This window comes from Paracoccidioides lutzii (assembly GCF_000150705.2).
Source record: "Paracoccidioides lutzii Pb01 unplaced genomic scaffold supercont2.36, whole genome shotgun sequence".
NCBI lineage: Eukaryota > Fungi > Ascomycota > Eurotiomycetes > Onygenales > Ajellomycetaceae > Paracoccidioides > Paracoccidioides lutzii.
Window position 1 is genome coordinate 94,539 of NW_015440982.1, and position 18,079 is coordinate 112,617.

Sequence of the window (18,079 nt, forward strand, 5' to 3'; positions counted from 1 at the left end):
ATGGCTTTAGAAAAAATTGGTGTTCACAAGTATCTCCACTGGGAGCTTCGTTAATTCCGTTTCGTTTCGTGCAGCTTGTTACCATTCGATTCGCCAAAGTCCCTTTATTCGTGGGTTTCGGATTCTACTGCGGTAAGAATTGACTACCCATCATCTGACGCGAAACGGGTCCAAGGCTCCGTTTTTTTCTTTTTTTCTTCTATACAATTCTCAACTCACATATCCACCCCCTGTGAGACCAACCAGATGATTTGGGTTCAACAACAACACTGACCCAAAAATTGAAGGAATGACAAGCGACTGCTCATCGCCGGGATGGATATTACCTATTTCCGATATCTCGCGGGTCAACTATGCTGCGACAATTATAGTCCTCTGGGATGAATCTACGTCGCGCTTTGGAGATCTTATAAATGATTACTTTTGAGATTACTTACCATTCGTTCTCTTGTAGTGGGACTTGATCATCAAACTTTTCGTGGGTCTCATCATGCCTAGATAGTTTATCCATCCATTTACTTAATGCTGTCAAGAAAAATTGACAAAGCGATCCCGGTCGTGGTGGATGCACTGACATCGAGGCAAAAGATAATATCAAGTGCCAGTTTCGGATGTTATTAACTGTTTAGGGTCAGATCAGTCCCCCCCGGGTTCACATAACGAATTGCTGACTCTCACCCACTGCGGGATTGAGTGGTTTTTGTTCGATTTTTGCTAGACCTATCCTTGTCATGCCCCTCAACCATCCTAGTAAAAGATCTTGACGCTCCCCACCACAACCTACAGCATACCCTACTGCCCTTGCTTCCCGACGTCGCACAGATTTTAGCCCCCTTTTCAACTGGCCTAAGACTTGAAGAACAAGCGAAATCATAGCATTCATGTGGATGGCCTGCCCCGTTTCAGCTGCATCGACCCGCTAATGCATATGCGAGTATGCAAGACAGCAACAGACCGATCCACGCCACGGATCTTATCTTGGAACTAGCAGCAACACCAAACTATCTCTAGCCTAGTTCTCTGGCTCCGAGTCTGACTATGGACTCATCTATTCCCTTCAAGATAATCTCACAAAGACGATGATGGCATAAAGATAGAAATAATCTCAAAATGCCCCCTTCCCCCCACCATCTTCCTCCCCGAAGTTTGACTGTTTGATGGGAGTATTATGGAGATGAACAACATAGAAAGCCCGCGTGCAACACGACTACTTTTAGAAACTGGAACCACATCCAGCGAAGTCGTCAGGTAACTCTGCGCTCAGAATGTGTGTGCTCACTGGGGTTGGACTGGGTTTTATGAATCGTGTCTTCCTCGGGACATGGTCCCTTGTTTCGTGCCAAGTGGCTCCACCCATATGTCTCTTCGGAAGAGGCTGGCTGATCGACTCTCTTCAAAGTGTTCATGAACTTCCTCAAGTCGAAGAAGTGTCCATTTAGGGCTATCTGCTTCCATTCTGAATAATGAGGAGTTTCGTGCTTCCCTGGGTTGGCCTACCGGTTGCTCAAACTGACGGAAGTCATGACGAGTCGTTACAGAAATTTCGGCTTTTGGCAAAGGATGTCCAAGCCTGTGCAACGCCAGCAGTACTTTGGGAAAGTACAGAAAATATGTGGAGGCACGCATGAGTTGGACAGAAAGATCAGAGGTGCAAGGGCAAGTTGCTTGTTGTGCAACTTCTTGACCGCCAGGAACAAGTCCCAGCAAGCAGGCAAGCCCAAGGAAATGGGCTGAGGAATATGATAATGTGGCACATATGTAGTGTCAACGGGAGCTTTCTCTCGACTAACGCCTTCTTTATTTTAGTTCAAGATGCATTTTGTACGCCCGTTGGAGGTTGGAGCGCCGAATCACCAAATCCAGATCCAAGACATCCGAAATTGTTCATTATATTGCCCTCTTTTTTTTCCTGTCTCCTGACGTCTTCTACCCCCAAACCCTGGGCAATGCAGATTACCGCCCAGGTTGATTCCTGGACATAACATGCTCTTAGGTGCTATATACTATATTCACCTCGGCTGAGGAAAGAGTGTTATGCGATATGAAACCAACTCGCCATGTATTTGGAGAGAACCCCTTTCCATCCTATACTACTTGCCCTATCTCCCTCGTTGCACTATTCTGCTATTGCACCCGCGTCATCCTTTGATTGTAGAGGCATTGAGGAGGTTCCAAAGACGACGATTAGTATTTCTTGCTTGCTCTCTGTGCAGTCTTTGGATGAACTTACCTCGCGGGGTATCCTCGCTACGCTCTTGTCCGCAGGTGCGGAGTGTCCAATCATCCAATATACGTTTTAGGGTCTATTGTGCGCACATACGGGCCGTAGCATTTTGGCCACAGACGCTTTTGCTCCGATGTTGAGATCTTCCTCGTGGCGTTGCGTCACGTGCAGGGAACCTCAGTAGCACATGACGGCATGAAAGTGAGAGGGAGATGCAAGATCTTCTTCTGTATGCATGAAATGCTTTTATTTTATTTTATTTTATTTTTATTTTTTTGGGGGCGGGTCAGCATTTGATATGATATTACTTCGACGGTGTTGATAAACATATTTCCTATGTTTCTTTTTCTTGCTTCGAAGCATAATCAATGTTCAGAGTTTATATTTTAATAAAGCCGAATTTTTTAGAAAATAAAATAAATAATGTCTCATCGGATAATTTTGCTTGATTCTCTGCTCCGCACCTACAATGTTAGCCAATTCCGTGATTGGATTAGGGGTGGCAGTTTTGTAGTCATTGAAGCAGGATCTGTATCAAGGCATTATTATTGTACCCATTAAAGATAGAATGGACATATTCCCTCCAAGTTGACCAGATCTATGTGCTCTTTATTGTAAAATTCAGAATATATTGCCCCATTTCCCAACATATACAGTGGCGACTGGTATCACTAAAACCCTGAGACTTTTCCAGTCTTGCTGTTTTAAGTGAGCAAACATGAACATGCCCTTCAACAAAACCAGCAACCAGAGTAAACCTGATAAGAAAACTCAAGCAATGATTACAATTACCAATAGGCAAAAATAGGACGGGGGGGGCAAGTAACGAAAAGAATCACCTTAGAAGATATCAGCAGCACACGGGCAAATGAAGACCGACTGTAAAATAAAACCAAATTAAAGAAATAAATTGGCGATCCACCTTTGCTCTTGAGTCTTGAGGGAACGGCAAATTGATAATATGCTAACAAAATTCTTCAAGCTATCAAGAAACACGAAAGTGGATGGACCTGATCGATCGTGACTGAAAGGAAAAGGTTTTGGGTTAGTAATTTCAACCGGAGTGTTTATCGTATATCTCCAGATTAGAACAACCTCACTTAGGCACCGAATCATGTTTTGTGTTGGAAAGACCTAGATCGAGATTAGAGAGTCATTCTATTACCTGACTGAGCGCGCAGCCTGTCAGGGAAGTGGGCAGCAACATACTTGGGTTGCACATTACATGCACTGTACTCTCACACAAAACCATGATCCCTTTTCCCTCCCCACCACCACATGGAAATAATGTCTTGTCACACCACTTTTGCCGGTTGGTTAACCCACTGGAGCCACATACTGAGCGCACGGCCAACTGGAAGCCTGGTCAAAATGCCCGCAACTCACAGGTGCCACGTAGCAGTTTCCCACCCACTAAGGGAAAGGAAGAAGACTTCGTAATTGGGAGGGAGAATTTTGGAATCAATGGTACAGACAACGCCACTCGTGTTGCATTGTTGCAGTTTTCATTATCCCTCTGGGGCGATGGGTCCATTCCGAATGGGAAACAGAATGGGGAAATAGTAAATATTTGTTATATCCTTTGAAGCAGGTCAAGTGTAAATCTTTCCATGGATCAATGATGTTCTGTTTGTCCGCTACTGCACGGATTTGCGGTGCATGAGTACCAGACATGTATCATGGGAGCAGGGCCGCTGGTGGCTCGCAAAGTCGGAATGGGATATTTAGTCCGATAAGCTTCGCAGCAGAGGAAGACAGTAAGAGAAGCAGAAGATTTGGTAAATGACAGCTGAAGAGATCAGCCACATCTGAAAAAGGATGATAACAGAGAATGTAGTGGTATCTCGATTCTTGTGAATATCTTTTAATAAGGAATAACACAATGAGTACTTGGACTGTCGTAAAGCTCTCATGACCACACATCGCGGTTGCGAACTGCTAATGAGAATCATTTCCGGAGTGTCGATCACGAATCACGAATGATATTTTTCTTTCTTGTTAAGAACAAAGAGGGGTCGTATGCAATTGTGGCATATGTCGAGATCTCAACTTAATTTTAGGAGCCACATTATTCAGCTAGTCTCCAGGGCTTCAAGGACGGAATTCTGGTTTGTCTCCTTCTTGGGTCAAGAATCAACGATGCACAAGGGTACAGCTGGTACAGCTGGTTCCTGATATGTAGGAAAATTTTTAGCCCACTAGGCCATGATCAATATATAAAGTGGAGTAAATAAAGAACTATTCACCTAATAACATTGCGCGCAAAAGTACCTGGGGAAGGGGTTTCGGATTGAGATACTTACTTTGTTTTTTGCCCCAAAATCAAAAGTTCCCTCTTTTATCATAGTAAGTCAAGCTGTGTCTTCGCGGTTCCTTGGAATAAAGAGCATGTACCAAGTTCAATCACTTTTACATCTGTTCTCTTTCAACAGTACTGTCTCCAGGGTCCATCCCACAGTTTAAGTCTGGTGAACCCCGCAGGTCTTATCTTATGCCCGCTGCTCACCAGAAGTATCCGGCATGAGCATTCCAGAAAATCCTCCCTCCAACTCTTTTTTCCCGCAGATTGACGCCGGCTGAGGAGGGTGTGTAGCATGTAATAAGGAGAGATTGCACAACAGCACGCGAGTCTCAGAAAGAGATAAAGCATTCCCATAACAGCACTGGATGGTAATCATCCAGGGCGCAAAAACTCTGCAGCTAAAAAGAACATTAAAGCAGGTACGACGCACACCTCTCAAACGATTCGACTGTGGTGTTGATGTCTGAAACCCCGCAATGTCAACGTTGACGTTGAGGTGATTGATCTGAAGCAGAGCAGGAATAGTTAAGGTAGTTGGGTTAACTAGTTAACTATAGTTGACTACAGACATCTGACTAAGCATTTCCCTGGTATTCACGTGATCTGAAAGTATCCGTGGGAAGCGTCAACCCGCTAAACCCGTTTTGGGTAAATGACAACACCGTCGATCTCTGGGTCGCATCGGGGCAAAATAACCTTTTCGTCGCGGCGGGGAACAGCAGAAAACTTCGCTTCTTAATACGACTGCGGTAGTTATACACATGCTGAGCGGAGGGGAGCCCCATGAGAGCTACACATATCGTTCTTCCTCAGTGTGGTGAGGTCGTCTCCATTATTTCTCCTCTCTAGCCCCTCCAAAAACAAGCCAATCTGTTAGTACGGGTGCCTATTTCCACGTTGTTAGAAACTGCGCTTCTACGGAACGAATATGTTCACCCAATACACATGGGTACCTGAATGATACTATCTACGTGTCCAGCGAGAGGTATTTTTATCATCCTGTTCTGAAGTTAAAAAAAAAAAAGGTACGGGGATATGTCCCGCAATAAACGCCTTCTTCCGGCCTCTATCCGCGACATCTTAACCAATCCCACGGCGGCAACCCTTGAAAAATTTGACCCCTGGAACTCAGCATCAACTGGCCATCAACGAGCGGGAAAATCCCATATTGGTGGCCCCCGCTGGCGACAGGTGTTGTCTCAAAAACTTGGGAGACAGTTTGGGGATGACACAGGTCGTGGTGGTGGAGTTGGCGACGGTGAGTGGGATTGGGTGTCTTCAGCGCAGTATGGAGAAGCTAGAAGGAGAGAAGGAGGATCCGGAGATATCAGATCTTTAATGGGTGGCGTTAAAAAGAGGAGATTACATGGAGGGACAGTGGACATGAAGCAAATCATTGCAAAGGACAGCATCGATGGCGGCATTACCCAAGGAAACGGAGCGTTCGCTTTTGATGATTCGAGAACTGGAAGTGACAGGAATGACAGATTGCATGAACGAAACAGGGTTTACGGTACACCGTATGTTAAGACAGATCCAAAAGGAAGAGAAGGAAATATCAAGAGCCCTACACATGCAACGCGATGCGAGTCGAAAACCATCATTCCTAGTTCTCCTCCAAAGCCCCCTCAAGGTAGCCTCCATCCTGTTTCTCAACTGACGTCCTTAGCATCTACAACCAAAGGAATATTTACCAATTTGACGATATACGTCAATGGCTCTACTTATCCACTTATATCAGACCATAAGCTCAAACATCTTCTCGTTTCAAACGGCGCAAACGTCACTTTTGCTCTCGCTCGACTGACAGTCACCCATGTAATCCTTGGCAGGCCGAACAGGAATAAAAATGGTAGCGGTGCTGGTGGAGGGCTCGCGGCGACAAAGCTGCAGTGGGAGATTCAGCGGAAGGGTGGAAAAGGGGTGAAGTTCGTTGGAGTAGAATGGTTTGTACATGCCACGCTTTCCCCTGGCTTAGGTGTTGTCATTGATATTCAGCTTTATTCAGTCTCCCCGCCCCTTGTTTCCAACTAAAGCCGTTTTACATTTCTACTCCTTCTATGTCAAAACCGTGAAAACTGACGACGGTTCTCGTTGCAGGGTTTTAGAAAGCATCAAAGCAGGATGTCGCCTTCCAGAAGCAAGATTCGCAATTTTTCACATGGCTCCAGATAAACAGAGAAGTGTGATGAGCATGTTCCAACGGGCATCATAACTGGGGGTATAGAGTGTTTTCTATTTCCACTCCTATTTAATTGCGCTAATTTTATGCCTCATGTCTAAACGTTTCAAGACACACGACCGAAAGGAAATAGAGTAGTCTGGATCGACATATCGTCTAAGATTTTTCCTTTATATAACCCGCGATACGTTTATATCCCGACTTTCAGATGCATGCAGCTGAAAGGAACTGGGAGTCCCTTTTGATTTTGAACCGATGAATTCAATTCTATGCGTTCCGTTCAGCATTTGTATCAGATACTTAAAAAGTGTAAACATGAACACGTTCTGTACAAGAATAATATATATATATATATATATCACCGCCAATATAATATCCGTGAAGAGAAAGATGACTATCATCCAGTTCTGCCGAAAAGATCAAACAACATTGGAATAATCTGTCCTTCTATACATGCTCCCGCAAAAACACCCAATGATGCAGGAAAAGACAAAGCGGATTTAAAAAAAAAAAAAAAAAAAAAAAAAAAAAAAAAAAAAAACCCGCCAGTATATTCACTACAACAGCGGAAATAGTCCCATTCATAGAATAAAACACAACATATCTAAAAAGGAAGAGGCAGGACAGTCAGCTCCACGGAAAATACAGTCCTACAAAAACGATCCACCTCTCCCACCACCTTTCCGTTTATCACCATCATCATGGCCCTGCTTCACTCCCTTCTCCAAGGCAGCAACACCAGACCCCCTCCGTTCCTACCGCAACCTCCTCTCGCGCCTTTGCCTTCTCTAATTCTCCGCACTAAGACTTGAAGCAAGAGATGTCGATGAGGACTCTGGCAGTGGAATCTGCGGAGGCGGTGGAAGTGAAGAGATTGAGGCGGCAGAATGGTGGGATACAGCTGTTTCCGGCGCGCCTTGGAATATGTATGGGTGTTGATAGTGGGACTCTGTGGGGACAGCAGGAAGTGAGTGTCTTGGTGTTGGTGGGAGGGTGAAAGTTGAACGTCTGTTTGGATGAGAAGGTAGGTGTGGGGAGGAGCGGGAATGGGATAGTGGTGGTGGTGAATATATTTCATCGGTTGGGATGGAGTTGGCTGTAGCGGACTCGCTGTATTTGGGTGGTTGGGGAGGTGAGGGTGTGAAGTTTTGATGTTTCGAAGCTTCTGCAGCCTCTTCATCTCTGTTGTGTGAAGGAAATTTTGTGTGGTGTAGTTTGTATTCCGTGCCCGATCCCGTAGAGGAACCGCTTGATACCGACGGAGAGCTGCTTGGGCCTTGATGGCTCGCTGTGACCATACCGCTTTTAACAGCTTCCTTGTCCATGGTTGGAGTTGTAGGCGACAGTGACGGTGACGGCGTATATTCCTGGGGTTTCTGCTCCTCCATTGATTGGGATTTATCTCCCATGACAAGACCAAGGGTTTCTTCTTCTGTGCCGTCCCTCATTTCACGTATCTGCTCATGGTGAAGAGTCCGAGATGGAAGATGGCCAAACCCAAAAAGCCGCTTTCCAGGTGAAGGATTTTCAGTCATTCCGGCACCACTAGACAGAGGTTCTTTAGAAGAACGACGGTTGAAAATGTTGTGGAATGAGAATTGGCGGTGCGGCGGTGGAGTTGGTGGAATAGTAGTGCTACGGGTGGGCGAGAACTGGTTGGAAGAATCAACAGATTTGACACTATTTGCCCATTGAATGGTCTGTACAGTTCCGCTCCGGTTCCGGCGGTGTTGTCCATTGTTATGTTGGAAAGCTTGCCCCAGGGCCCCAGAAGAGTCGATGCCAGCAGTATCAGTATTGAAACCGCTCCTTTCATCTGCCTCACTCGGGATCGTCGTTAGTACCGGGGCCATTGGACCGTGAGGTTCCTGGGAAGAATGTGTTGGTCTCCAATGCGGATGCAGCGCGCTGGACGTACGGCTTCGGGCGAAAAACGAACTTTTGATGCTTCCCTTAGTGCTAGGCCTGTGCTGGGGAAGCTCATCGTCCACAAAATCAGGGAATTTTGACATTCCTAGAGGTGGATGACGGCCTGTTGATCGACGGGAAGGGGTTCTAAAAGGGCTCTCCCCAACAATCGTCCTGCGTCTCCTCAAGCCGTCCCATTCAATGATTTCCCCTTCCCGTGGTGGTTCCAATTCATCCAATTTCCTCTCCTCGTAATACCTCCTGGCCTCTTCTGCTTCCATCTTCTGCCTTGCAGCTGATATCCGTCGAATTATCGCAGCCGTACCCCGAATAGCGTCTGCTTTTGGTTCCGTCTCCGGCTCCTCTTGCTCAGCCACTTCTCGTACCTGATCTAAATCTCCCTTGAAAATAGCAGCATCTGGAACATCCTTAGCGGACTTTGAGAGCTGTAACAAAACAACGCCAGAACAAATCTGAAGAAAGCCCATGACAACAGTCGTAATGCTAATCGCAGTTCCTTTAAATCCCTGAAACAGAATTGCGGAGGTGATGATCGTGGCACTCGTAAAAAAGACATAGTACGTGGGGGTAACCAATGCCGCATTAAAAATATTCAACGCTTTCTGTGGACGATATCAGAAACTTGCAATTGAATCGGAGAAAAGGTAGAAGATGGAAGGGGGATGGGAAGGTAGGGTTATTCACTCACATTTAAATAAATAATCTCTGTCAATAAAGTCGCAATAACAAAAACCAATAGAACATACAGAAACCACTCCTTAAATTGCGAAACCCCTTGGATCTGAGATATTATCGCTGCCCCCAGGCCCTGGGTAGCGACAACACTCAGACCACCAACGAGACTGCAGATACTGATGTAGACAAGCATGCTCTTGTTGCCGTATCGGGGTCCACCCCATATAGCAATGAACGCAGATCCCGCAATGATGAGGCCAGCCCAAGTGAGGAAACCAGGAGCGATGACGAAACGTTTCATATCTTGGATGGTTGCGACGGACGACTGGGTGGGGGCGTTCATCGCGATGATCACGGAACCGATAATGCAGTTGAAACAGCCAACCTTTCCAACAAAACTGAGGCGTTCTTTGAGAAAGATGGCGGAGAGAATGGTGGTGACGACGACGGAAAGGGCGCCTAGGGGTGTCACTAGAATTGCGTCGACGAAGGCATATGCAACAAAGTTGAAGATTTCTCCAATGATCATCCTATTTGTTTTAAAGAAAGAAGAAGAAGAGGGGGGGTGGGGGGAGGGAATGGACGATTAGTTTTCTGAATAGTCTAGATAGGCATGCAGTAGTATATAATGTGTACAAAAAGAGAACTCACAGCGTCATCCCAGCCCACCACCACCACATCTTCAGATACCCCATTCCCTCACCAGGATCCTCATTATACTTGACATTTGCCTTGAGGAGACCGATCTTCTTCACAACAAAGGACACGCCAATGAAGAGTCCCGAGCCGATGGCCAGGGAAATACCCACTGCCTTAAAGACGGGTGGTCGACCCTCTGGGCCACCCAGCCCGCCACCACCAGACCGCGCATAAATTGACTGTATTTCAGCGAGGTCGAACATGGTAGGCGACTTGGGATTTGGGATGGTTTAGTCGTCAACGGTCGGTAGGGCGGCGCCGTTGAGGTCGAGATGATTATATAGATGTCTTGCCCCAGACTCTTTAAACTCCGGGGACGAGCCGTGGTTCGTTGATTCGGGTAGAAAACAAGCTTAACTTAATTTTATTTTCCAAACCTGGGTTGAACCGTGGCTAGTTGAGCCGATACGATATGGAGAGTCATTCAGACCATTGTAACAGGTGATGGAATGTGTTTATCCCTGCGGTGGGTGGTCGAGGTTGCGAATATATAGAAGGGCAAAATGAGATGGGATTTCGTCAGAAACAGGGTCGCAAGGATACGTAGGTTGCTGCAGGATTCTGTCAGTCTGGCAGCAAGCCAGTCATCATTGGGAGTCGGTCAATCAGTGAAAGTAATCAATCAACGGATGCTGTCGAAAAAATGTTGGAAACCAGTAAGTAAGCGAACGTTGACGTTGAGGGGTATCTGCAGCATGCTTGGATAAATGATGGGGTTGGAGACAGGAATCTAAGTACCTCCGAGGTAACCTCCGAAATTGGAAGAAAATGAAACCAATAACTGGAGAATATATATGCTAAGAATGGAGAGAATCCAAACCAGAAACAGAACAGATAATAATAATAAAGGGAGAGGTAGGTGAAAGGAGAAATCCACGGCGCGCTCCCCAGAATTATTGTTTATTATTTAGTTCAAAGGGTGGTGGAGCGAAGTATTTTTATTTTTATTTTTATTTTTATTTTTTTATTTACTGATTATTTGGCCGGATGCAAGCAAATAAATGGATTCATGTGTAAATAGGCGCTCAGCTAAACATAAAATTGTGCCGGCGCAGTTAATTACTGCTGAAAACAGATTTGCAACGCCAAAACACTGTCAGAATAATTAAAATTTTTAGTATTTGTCATGCTCATTTCTCGCAAAATATGTTGTCTTAATTCAGTGATCTCATACCGATGAGATTGTCCATCTTCTTCACGAATAACCAACTAATCTCAAATCTGATGAAATAAAATATACACGATCTCGAAACTGTCAGAGCTCTCTGAGCAGCAAGAAGAGCAAAGTCAGAGCTCATATGTGAAACATTAGAATTGAAGAACTGTCCTACTGTACAGTTAGTTGGTTATTCATCTGTCTGGATATAACTAACTAAGCGCCGTCAACAAACAGTTCGGATCCTGTCCATAGTTGAAGAGTTGCTACGGGGATGGCCTGCTTAGTCACCAGCTCTTATCCTGAAACTTAACAAAGAATCTTCATAGTTTTATATAAAACTATTTGAAGCCCTGTCTGTCTCTAAAAACCAATCAGCATACAAAGAAATACAAATTAAAGAGCAAGTCAGATTGCTACGTAACATGTTTCCACTGTTCAGGAAGCAGTTAACTAATGTAGAACTCCGTCAATGATCAATCATTCAAATTCGTGTCATTTCCATTCCTGTTTTGCCTGTTGTTTTGCCTCTATGAACAAAATATCACATCATCGCCAGTCATGTCATCATTACTTCCTCAACATCATTCATCATTAGCATTAAAGGGTGAAAGAAAGGATAAATGAAAAAGAAAAACGAAAAAGAAAAAGAAAAAGAAAACTAAGACAGAAATGGAGTATAATGTAGATAAAAATGGCCACCTGCCAACCCATATCCCGATCCCATATGCAAACACCACATAAAAATCATCATCATACACATATATACCCTCCACAGAAAGACCCCCGATATAGGCAAATATACAACAAAGCAGGAAAAAGAAAAAGCCAAAATGAAATTCCCCCCCCCTCATACATCTGCCTACCTGCTCCGCCGACTGAAAACCGGTTTCCGCCCCTTATTCACCAACGGCGGCGGCCCATCACTCGGATACGGCAACTTCACCACCACCACTCCACTCCCATTTCGCAAATCCCCACCACTCCCATAATAACTGCTGCTCGGCCTATTCGCCTCCCACGGCGAGATGGGCATCGTCACGGGCCCATTGACACTTCCATTGCCCGTTTCATCGGGGTAAGGGATGGGTGTCTTTGGTGGTAGTGGTGGCGGGGGCTGGGGCTGGAGCTGGGTTGGTAGGGGGCTTAGAGGGGGTGAGTGCGAGGGGTTGCATTGGTAGGGTTGAAGGGCTGGGGCGGGCTGGGTTTGGTTTATGAACATTTCTGAGCTGCGGCGGGGGGAGGGGTTTGTGTGGCTGCTATCTGGGCGGTTGGGCGGCGGTTGGTTGTCGCGGTCTGCATTGAGGCGGCATTGCGGGGAGAAAGGTGGGGTTGGGGCTTGTGTCTGGGTGGATGTGCTGGGGTTGGCGTTCGCGTTGGCGATGTTGTTGGTGTTGGTGTTGTGGAGAGCTGGTTTGCGATTAAAGTTAAGCTGGTGTGGGTATTCGTCTAAGGTGGGGATTGTGAATTTATCCTGTGATGTTGTGCGGCTTATCTGTCGGAAACGCGGGAGCAGGATGGGTGGTGGTTGTGGGTTATTATTAGTATTATTCACAGATGATACGGGGATAAAGTCTTCACCGGGAAGTTCGACTGCGTCGGGCAATTCGATGGTGGAAGGTTGGCGCGGGCGTGCTTGTAGTGATGAAATGGAAGCCCGCGATGGAGGGACGGGCGGCACAGGCCGATATTTCCGTTGAAACATCTCCCCGTCTTCCCGACCTTCTTCAAAACTGGACGAATCGGCTATAGGTCCTAATCCTTCTTCACCTGACCCTCCCTTCCTCCGATGCATAAAATGGACCTTGGCCAACTTCACTGCTGCGTCCTGGTTCATCTTCTGCACGTCGCTTCTGGAGAGGTAGGTCCGCGTGCTGGTGCTGATTTCAGCCAGTCGATGCCACTCGTTCATACCAAACTCACCAACGCCAACTTCAACATTTAGACGAACATAATTCTCCCTGGGTACGTTGCGTTTCGCGAGATGCTCCTTGAGCATGTACTGGTGCGTCTTTTCGCAACCTTCTATTTTCGCGATCAACCGTCTGCGAGCTTCGGCAAAAGTGCCTAAAGAATCGGAGACATCCTCCCACCACTCGTGCGGGATATGGCTTGTTCCTGCAGGCTGTTTGCCCGTTCCAACGCTGACAAAAATACCCACTTCTCTGCCCGGCCACTCGTTGACGACGGCTTCGTCGAGGACTAGTGGCGAGGGATTATATTTGCCAGCACCTTCGTCCACGAAAACATGTTGGCCCACCTGGATAGGCTTGAATGCGAGACCTGTTGCACAGGTTGCCCGTCCTGCTTGCCAAATTGTGCAGTTGAATTCCGGCGGAGGCTCCTTTCGCGAATCGTATGATCGTAGCAAAGTCGCACTTCCATTCCATGGGGTTCCCTTATAGACTGCCGCAACCGCACTGATCACAAGTTAGATTATATATATATATATAAGCCTAAATGATGATAAAACTTACGTCTTCGTTCGATCTTCCCGCCTATCATAAAGCATAGCATCTGAATTTCCCCAACGTAGCCCATTCATTACCCCCATCGACGCGCGAGAAGCCACCGGCGAAGAAATCGTTAACGCGCCACTTGTAACAACGCTCGCTCGACTAAGGCGCCTCTGTAAATTTTGTGAAGATTGCGGTCGCCCGTGCGAGCCTTGCGAATTTAGAATCCTAGGAGGCAGAGATGAACCATCATTCCCTTCCGATTCCGACACGGTGTGTTCCCACACGCACTGGCGGATAGCCTCTTCGAGCTTCGATGCTTTGAACAGGGTTGACCGATAGGGGATGCCGGCGATAGTCTTATCGGTCTCGAATACCCGTCTCGTCATGCGGACGTAGACCTCCTTGCAGGTCTCGAGGTCCAGGCACAGACGACCCAGCATCAGCGCGATAAGGCCGCCCGTGCCTGTGCCGGCGATGAGGTCGAAGTGGTCGCACGGTTTTGGGATTTGGTCGCGGGAAGGTGCTTTGCCTTCGCACTCGACGTATGTGCGGTGCATGAGTTCTTGGAGGAGGATGAGCATGGAGTAGCCGCGGACTCCACCACCATCTATTTCCAAAAAAGAAAAAAAAAAATCGACAAGGGTTAGTTATATGGATGGATAAGGTTTTTATTTTGGAAGTACTGAAGGTGGAAATGGGCCAAACGCACCTAACGACAGAACCCGGAGGGGTGGGCCCTTTGTGGTATCCTTGCGCCGGATATTGTTGAAAGAGTCCATGGTGGACAGGTAAGAGATGGACAGAGGAAGGGAGCTGGGTTGGCACGCAAACCCTTCCCCCGCATCCACGTTTCGCGTAGACAGTAAATGGGGAACTAAGTAGGTAGGCAGAATATTAAAGTCGAGGATATGATATATTATGGCTGTAACTTCAGATTTAACTGATCCAGGTTCAGAACGACTGACAGGACGGCGGCAGAGTAGAGCAGAGAGAGCGAGAGTAAGTGTTCAGAACAATAGGCAGACAGTTTATTAAAGTTATTATTCATTTAGTTATTCTGATTGGAGGACGTAGCAATCAAGAGCAGTGGCAATTAAGGGCGATATTCCTAAGGCCCCTAAATTAAAAGAGACGCGTCTGCCTTCGAACAATAGTGGTGGGAGGACTCGAGGGTGAAGTTGAAGATGACGTTGAAGTCGAGTCGACGCTGAGGGAGGGTAGTTAGGCGGCTAATCCCCACAGCAACGACGTAATGAATTGCCGCCTAACGACGGGATAATCAGCAACGGCCAAAGTCCTGGCTATGACTTGCATAGCAGTCGTTTGTCTGTGGGCATGTGCACACAAGAGCAGGAACCTCTACATAATTGTTCTGTTGACGCAGAGATATTCCCACGAACTCGAACCATATAACTACAAGTTGTGCTCGGTTCGGCTAGTTTTCTTATCATCCATCGCACATGCAATTGACAACAACCCCTGATCTTATGCAGCAAGACTGCGGGAGGAAATATCATCGACATTTTGAACATTTAAGATATTTCCAATTCTCGAGTGCATTTTGGATTTTTTTGGGCGTCTGGGTATCACGTCACATCACAACGGTGACCCGGACATACATGGGCATCAATGACGACGATATCTGGGGTGTGACAGTCCTTCCCTCCTCTCCTTTGACTCCCCCTCCTTTGGCAGCTGAGATGACGCAGATCCTGGCACAAACTGTGGCTGTGCAGCAGTTGCTGTGCTAAGTAGATTCATGGAATACCCTGACTGTTGAAGATCAACCTGCCAGTCAGTCATCCATGGATATCATTGGCAGTATTCCTCAGCCTCTCCAGTTAATACTCCTCCAAACTTCGAACCGTTCCAAGTTGCGCTTCCAGAAATTTTTTCAGGCAGGCTGGCAGTCAGGTGATAACTAGCGCTGACCCCTCCCGACATACCCAGGTGGCTGTCGGCTGTCGTGGGAGGCCACACGTTGTGATACACTAGACAATGCCAGGCTCGAGACACACCCCTTCCAGAGCCGACTTCTCGAACCCTTTTTCCGGTGATATGCAGTAGCTTTTCGGGAAGGGCTTGCATGACCGGCCCGGGGGATTTCCTGCGTGCAAGTTCCCGAGAGGCTTCCGTGTTCCTCTCGTCTTACTTCGTTCAGTCCACGAGCATAGAAAATAAAAGAAAAAAGTTTATAGCACGAAAAGAGCGTCGAATCTCACACGTTGCAAATCTCAAATAAAACTATGTATTTGAAGTTTCAAAGCCTCCGCCGGGGGTCGAACCCGGAACCTTGCGGTTAAAAGCCGCACGCTCTAGCCATTGAGCTACGAAGGCTACCTTGGATGAGAGTTCGATTTTGGGCATTTACTCATGTATACATTGCGATTCAATGAAGTTTCGTTCTCCTGAAAATGTTAAACAGTGACGGTTCATTACGAGGTTTGTTTAACCATCAAAGAAGAGTGAAAAAAATGAGGAAGGGATAGGGATTGAATATATTTAAATGTTTGTTTTTTCGATGTTAAAATATAATAAGTTCAGCCACTGGATAAAGGTGCCCTCCGCACCACAGGAAGTCTTGCGGAACTTCTACTAATGAAGGACTGCAGATTCAACCCGGGTGATTGAGCCTGTTTAAACGAAGTGGCTCATTTCATATGATAGGTGCAGCTCACGGAATATTTGGGATTAAAATACGGAAGAAAAGCACATTCCAGGGCCTGTCATTTCTTCCATCAGTCGATCACATTCAAAGGTTTTTATATATACTTAACTCTCTAGTAAATAGGTAAGGGACGGGAACAGAACGGCTTCACTCCTCTATACAAAAGTCCTCCATACGAAAATATCCTCCAAATCATCATGAATATTCCCCAGTCGTGATAACACATCTATCACCCTTCATATACCATATGGTCATTCTGGATAAGCCCGCCCATGCGTGAAGCTCCATTTATGATTGTCATGCTCAGAAGTTTTAACTTTTCATGAGAGAGTTACATAGTGCTAGCAGTAAGTCTGCAGACGCTCTCAAACGTGAACTTCAAAAATCTGAGCCTTTGTCCAACCTTACCCTCTGACAGTTTTACACTCCGCCTCCAATTCGTATACGGTAGTTGCCAAGGGGGCCGCCTTATAATGACGTATTTCACTGGAAAGACTATTGTGCCATTTAAGAGCGCGACCTTGAAGGCAGAGGGGATGTAGTCTTTCAATATAAAAGGACATCGTAAGCGCACTGTAAACAGGCTGATTATCACGTCAAAGAGCAGGTGAATCCCAATATCTGGCATCCATAGCTCCAGGTGTCCACTCGCAGCAGTCGGGTCGAATCGTGGAGTTCAAAGTGAAGGAAAGAAGACGGTAGGCGAGCTGTTTATATTATTATTATTATTATTATTATTATTATCACCATCATCTCCAATCCACTCAAATAAATGGCCCAAGACGATTTGCGAAGGGGCGGGAGCATCTGTGGTCGAGTTTTAATATATTTTGGCTGTTCTAGTAGAAAGTTTTCTCGAGTCCTCTGATTCAAGCTGATTGTTGCAACGTCCTCGAGGCTTCCTGTTGGCCGTATATCTTTGTTAGTTGTAAGGTGAAGAAAGGAATGGCTGTACAAGCCACATTCTCTTTCTCGATCCTATAACCTCAGGGATAGTTACATGCGGACAACAATCGTTTTTGCAACAATCCATATCTATATTTGTTTGAGATACGCAAACAAAATGTAGGCATCCCAGGGCTGTTATTATTAGAACCCATATTTTGGAGACGGTTGATGCGTGATTTGTTGAAACGATGGTTTGGTGATTAGACGCTTCGATAATACGGGCGAGTCTCTACAAGGCAGTTGTCCTATGAGCTTCACCGAAGGGCAGCCTATAAAAGCGTTCTTAGGACACATCTTAATGTTAAGGTCCCTGAGGCAGTCAAAAAGAAGAGTGAGATGGTAGCCACGCTTCCCCAGTCTTGAAGGAAACTACCAGGTCATCGACATAGACCCAGACAAAACCACGGAACTTTCAAAGCTTATTGTCCATTAACCCTTCGGGGGACACGGGTAGCAGAGTCCTATGAGGCGGAAGTGGCTTGCTCGACTCAAAATCCTGGGGAATCCATCTTGAATTTCTATCACGATTGAGTTAAATCTCTTCACAGGGGGTTGGCATTCAAGACAACAATCCTAGTGAGATTTCTAAGGAAAATAGTTTGCTACTTGCTTCAAGCAGTAACTAATCAATGACAAAGAAGACTCGCAAGCTCCAGAACCCAGGTTAAATTTCTGAAGGCAAAAGATGAGATCAATTCCTTGCAACAAGCCTACCGAAAGGCCTTCTCATAAGAACACACGACAGTGCGGGTTTTCCTGAGGGTAGAGTGTGTAGGTCAAAACCTGCTGTATGCTTCAACAGGGAGGATGTTATGATCCTATTGCGCAGTTCATTTT

General features: G+C 46.2%; 3 protein-coding genes and 1 non-coding gene across 4 annotated transcripts; 1 reads left to right on the top strand and 3 right to left on the bottom strand.

The window, feature by feature from the left end:
- Positions 1-5,561: 5,561 nt before the first annotated feature.
- PAAG_08505 (hypothetical protein) lies at positions 5,562-6,560 on the top strand (the record flags this gene model as incomplete). The annotated part of the gene is made up of 1 exon (XM_002789534.2): positions 5,562-6,560. One exon carries the CDS (start codon positions 5,562-5,564, stop codon positions 6,558-6,560), a length of 999 nt encoding a protein of 332 aa, XP_002789580.2.
- A 936-nt stretch (positions 6,561-7,496) lies between these two features.
- PAAG_08506 (non-imprinted in Prader-Willi/Angelman syndrome region protein) lies at positions 7,497-10,214 on the bottom strand (the record flags this gene model as incomplete). Its single annotated transcript, XM_015846531.1, has 3 exons — positions 7,497-9,239; positions 9,326-9,842; positions 9,964-10,214. 3 exons carry the CDS (start codon positions 10,212-10,214, stop codon positions 7,497-7,499), a joined length of 2,511 nt encoding a protein of 836 aa, XP_015701195.1.
- Positions 10,215-12,029: 1,815 nt separating this feature from the next.
- On the bottom strand, positions 12,030-14,405 carry PAAG_08507 (hypothetical protein; the record flags this gene model as incomplete). Its single annotated transcript, XM_015846532.1, has 3 exons — positions 12,030-13,587; positions 13,645-14,233; positions 14,336-14,405. 3 exons carry the CDS (start codon positions 14,403-14,405, stop codon positions 12,030-12,032), a joined length of 2,217 nt encoding a protein of 738 aa, XP_015701196.1.
- A 1,485-nt stretch (positions 14,406-15,890) lies between these two features.
- Positions 15,891-15,963, bottom strand: PAAG_12569. Its single transcript has one exon. It is a non-coding gene; the product is annotated as a tRNA-Lys (tRNA).
- Between the last annotated feature and the right edge of the window lie 2,116 nt (positions 15,964-18,079).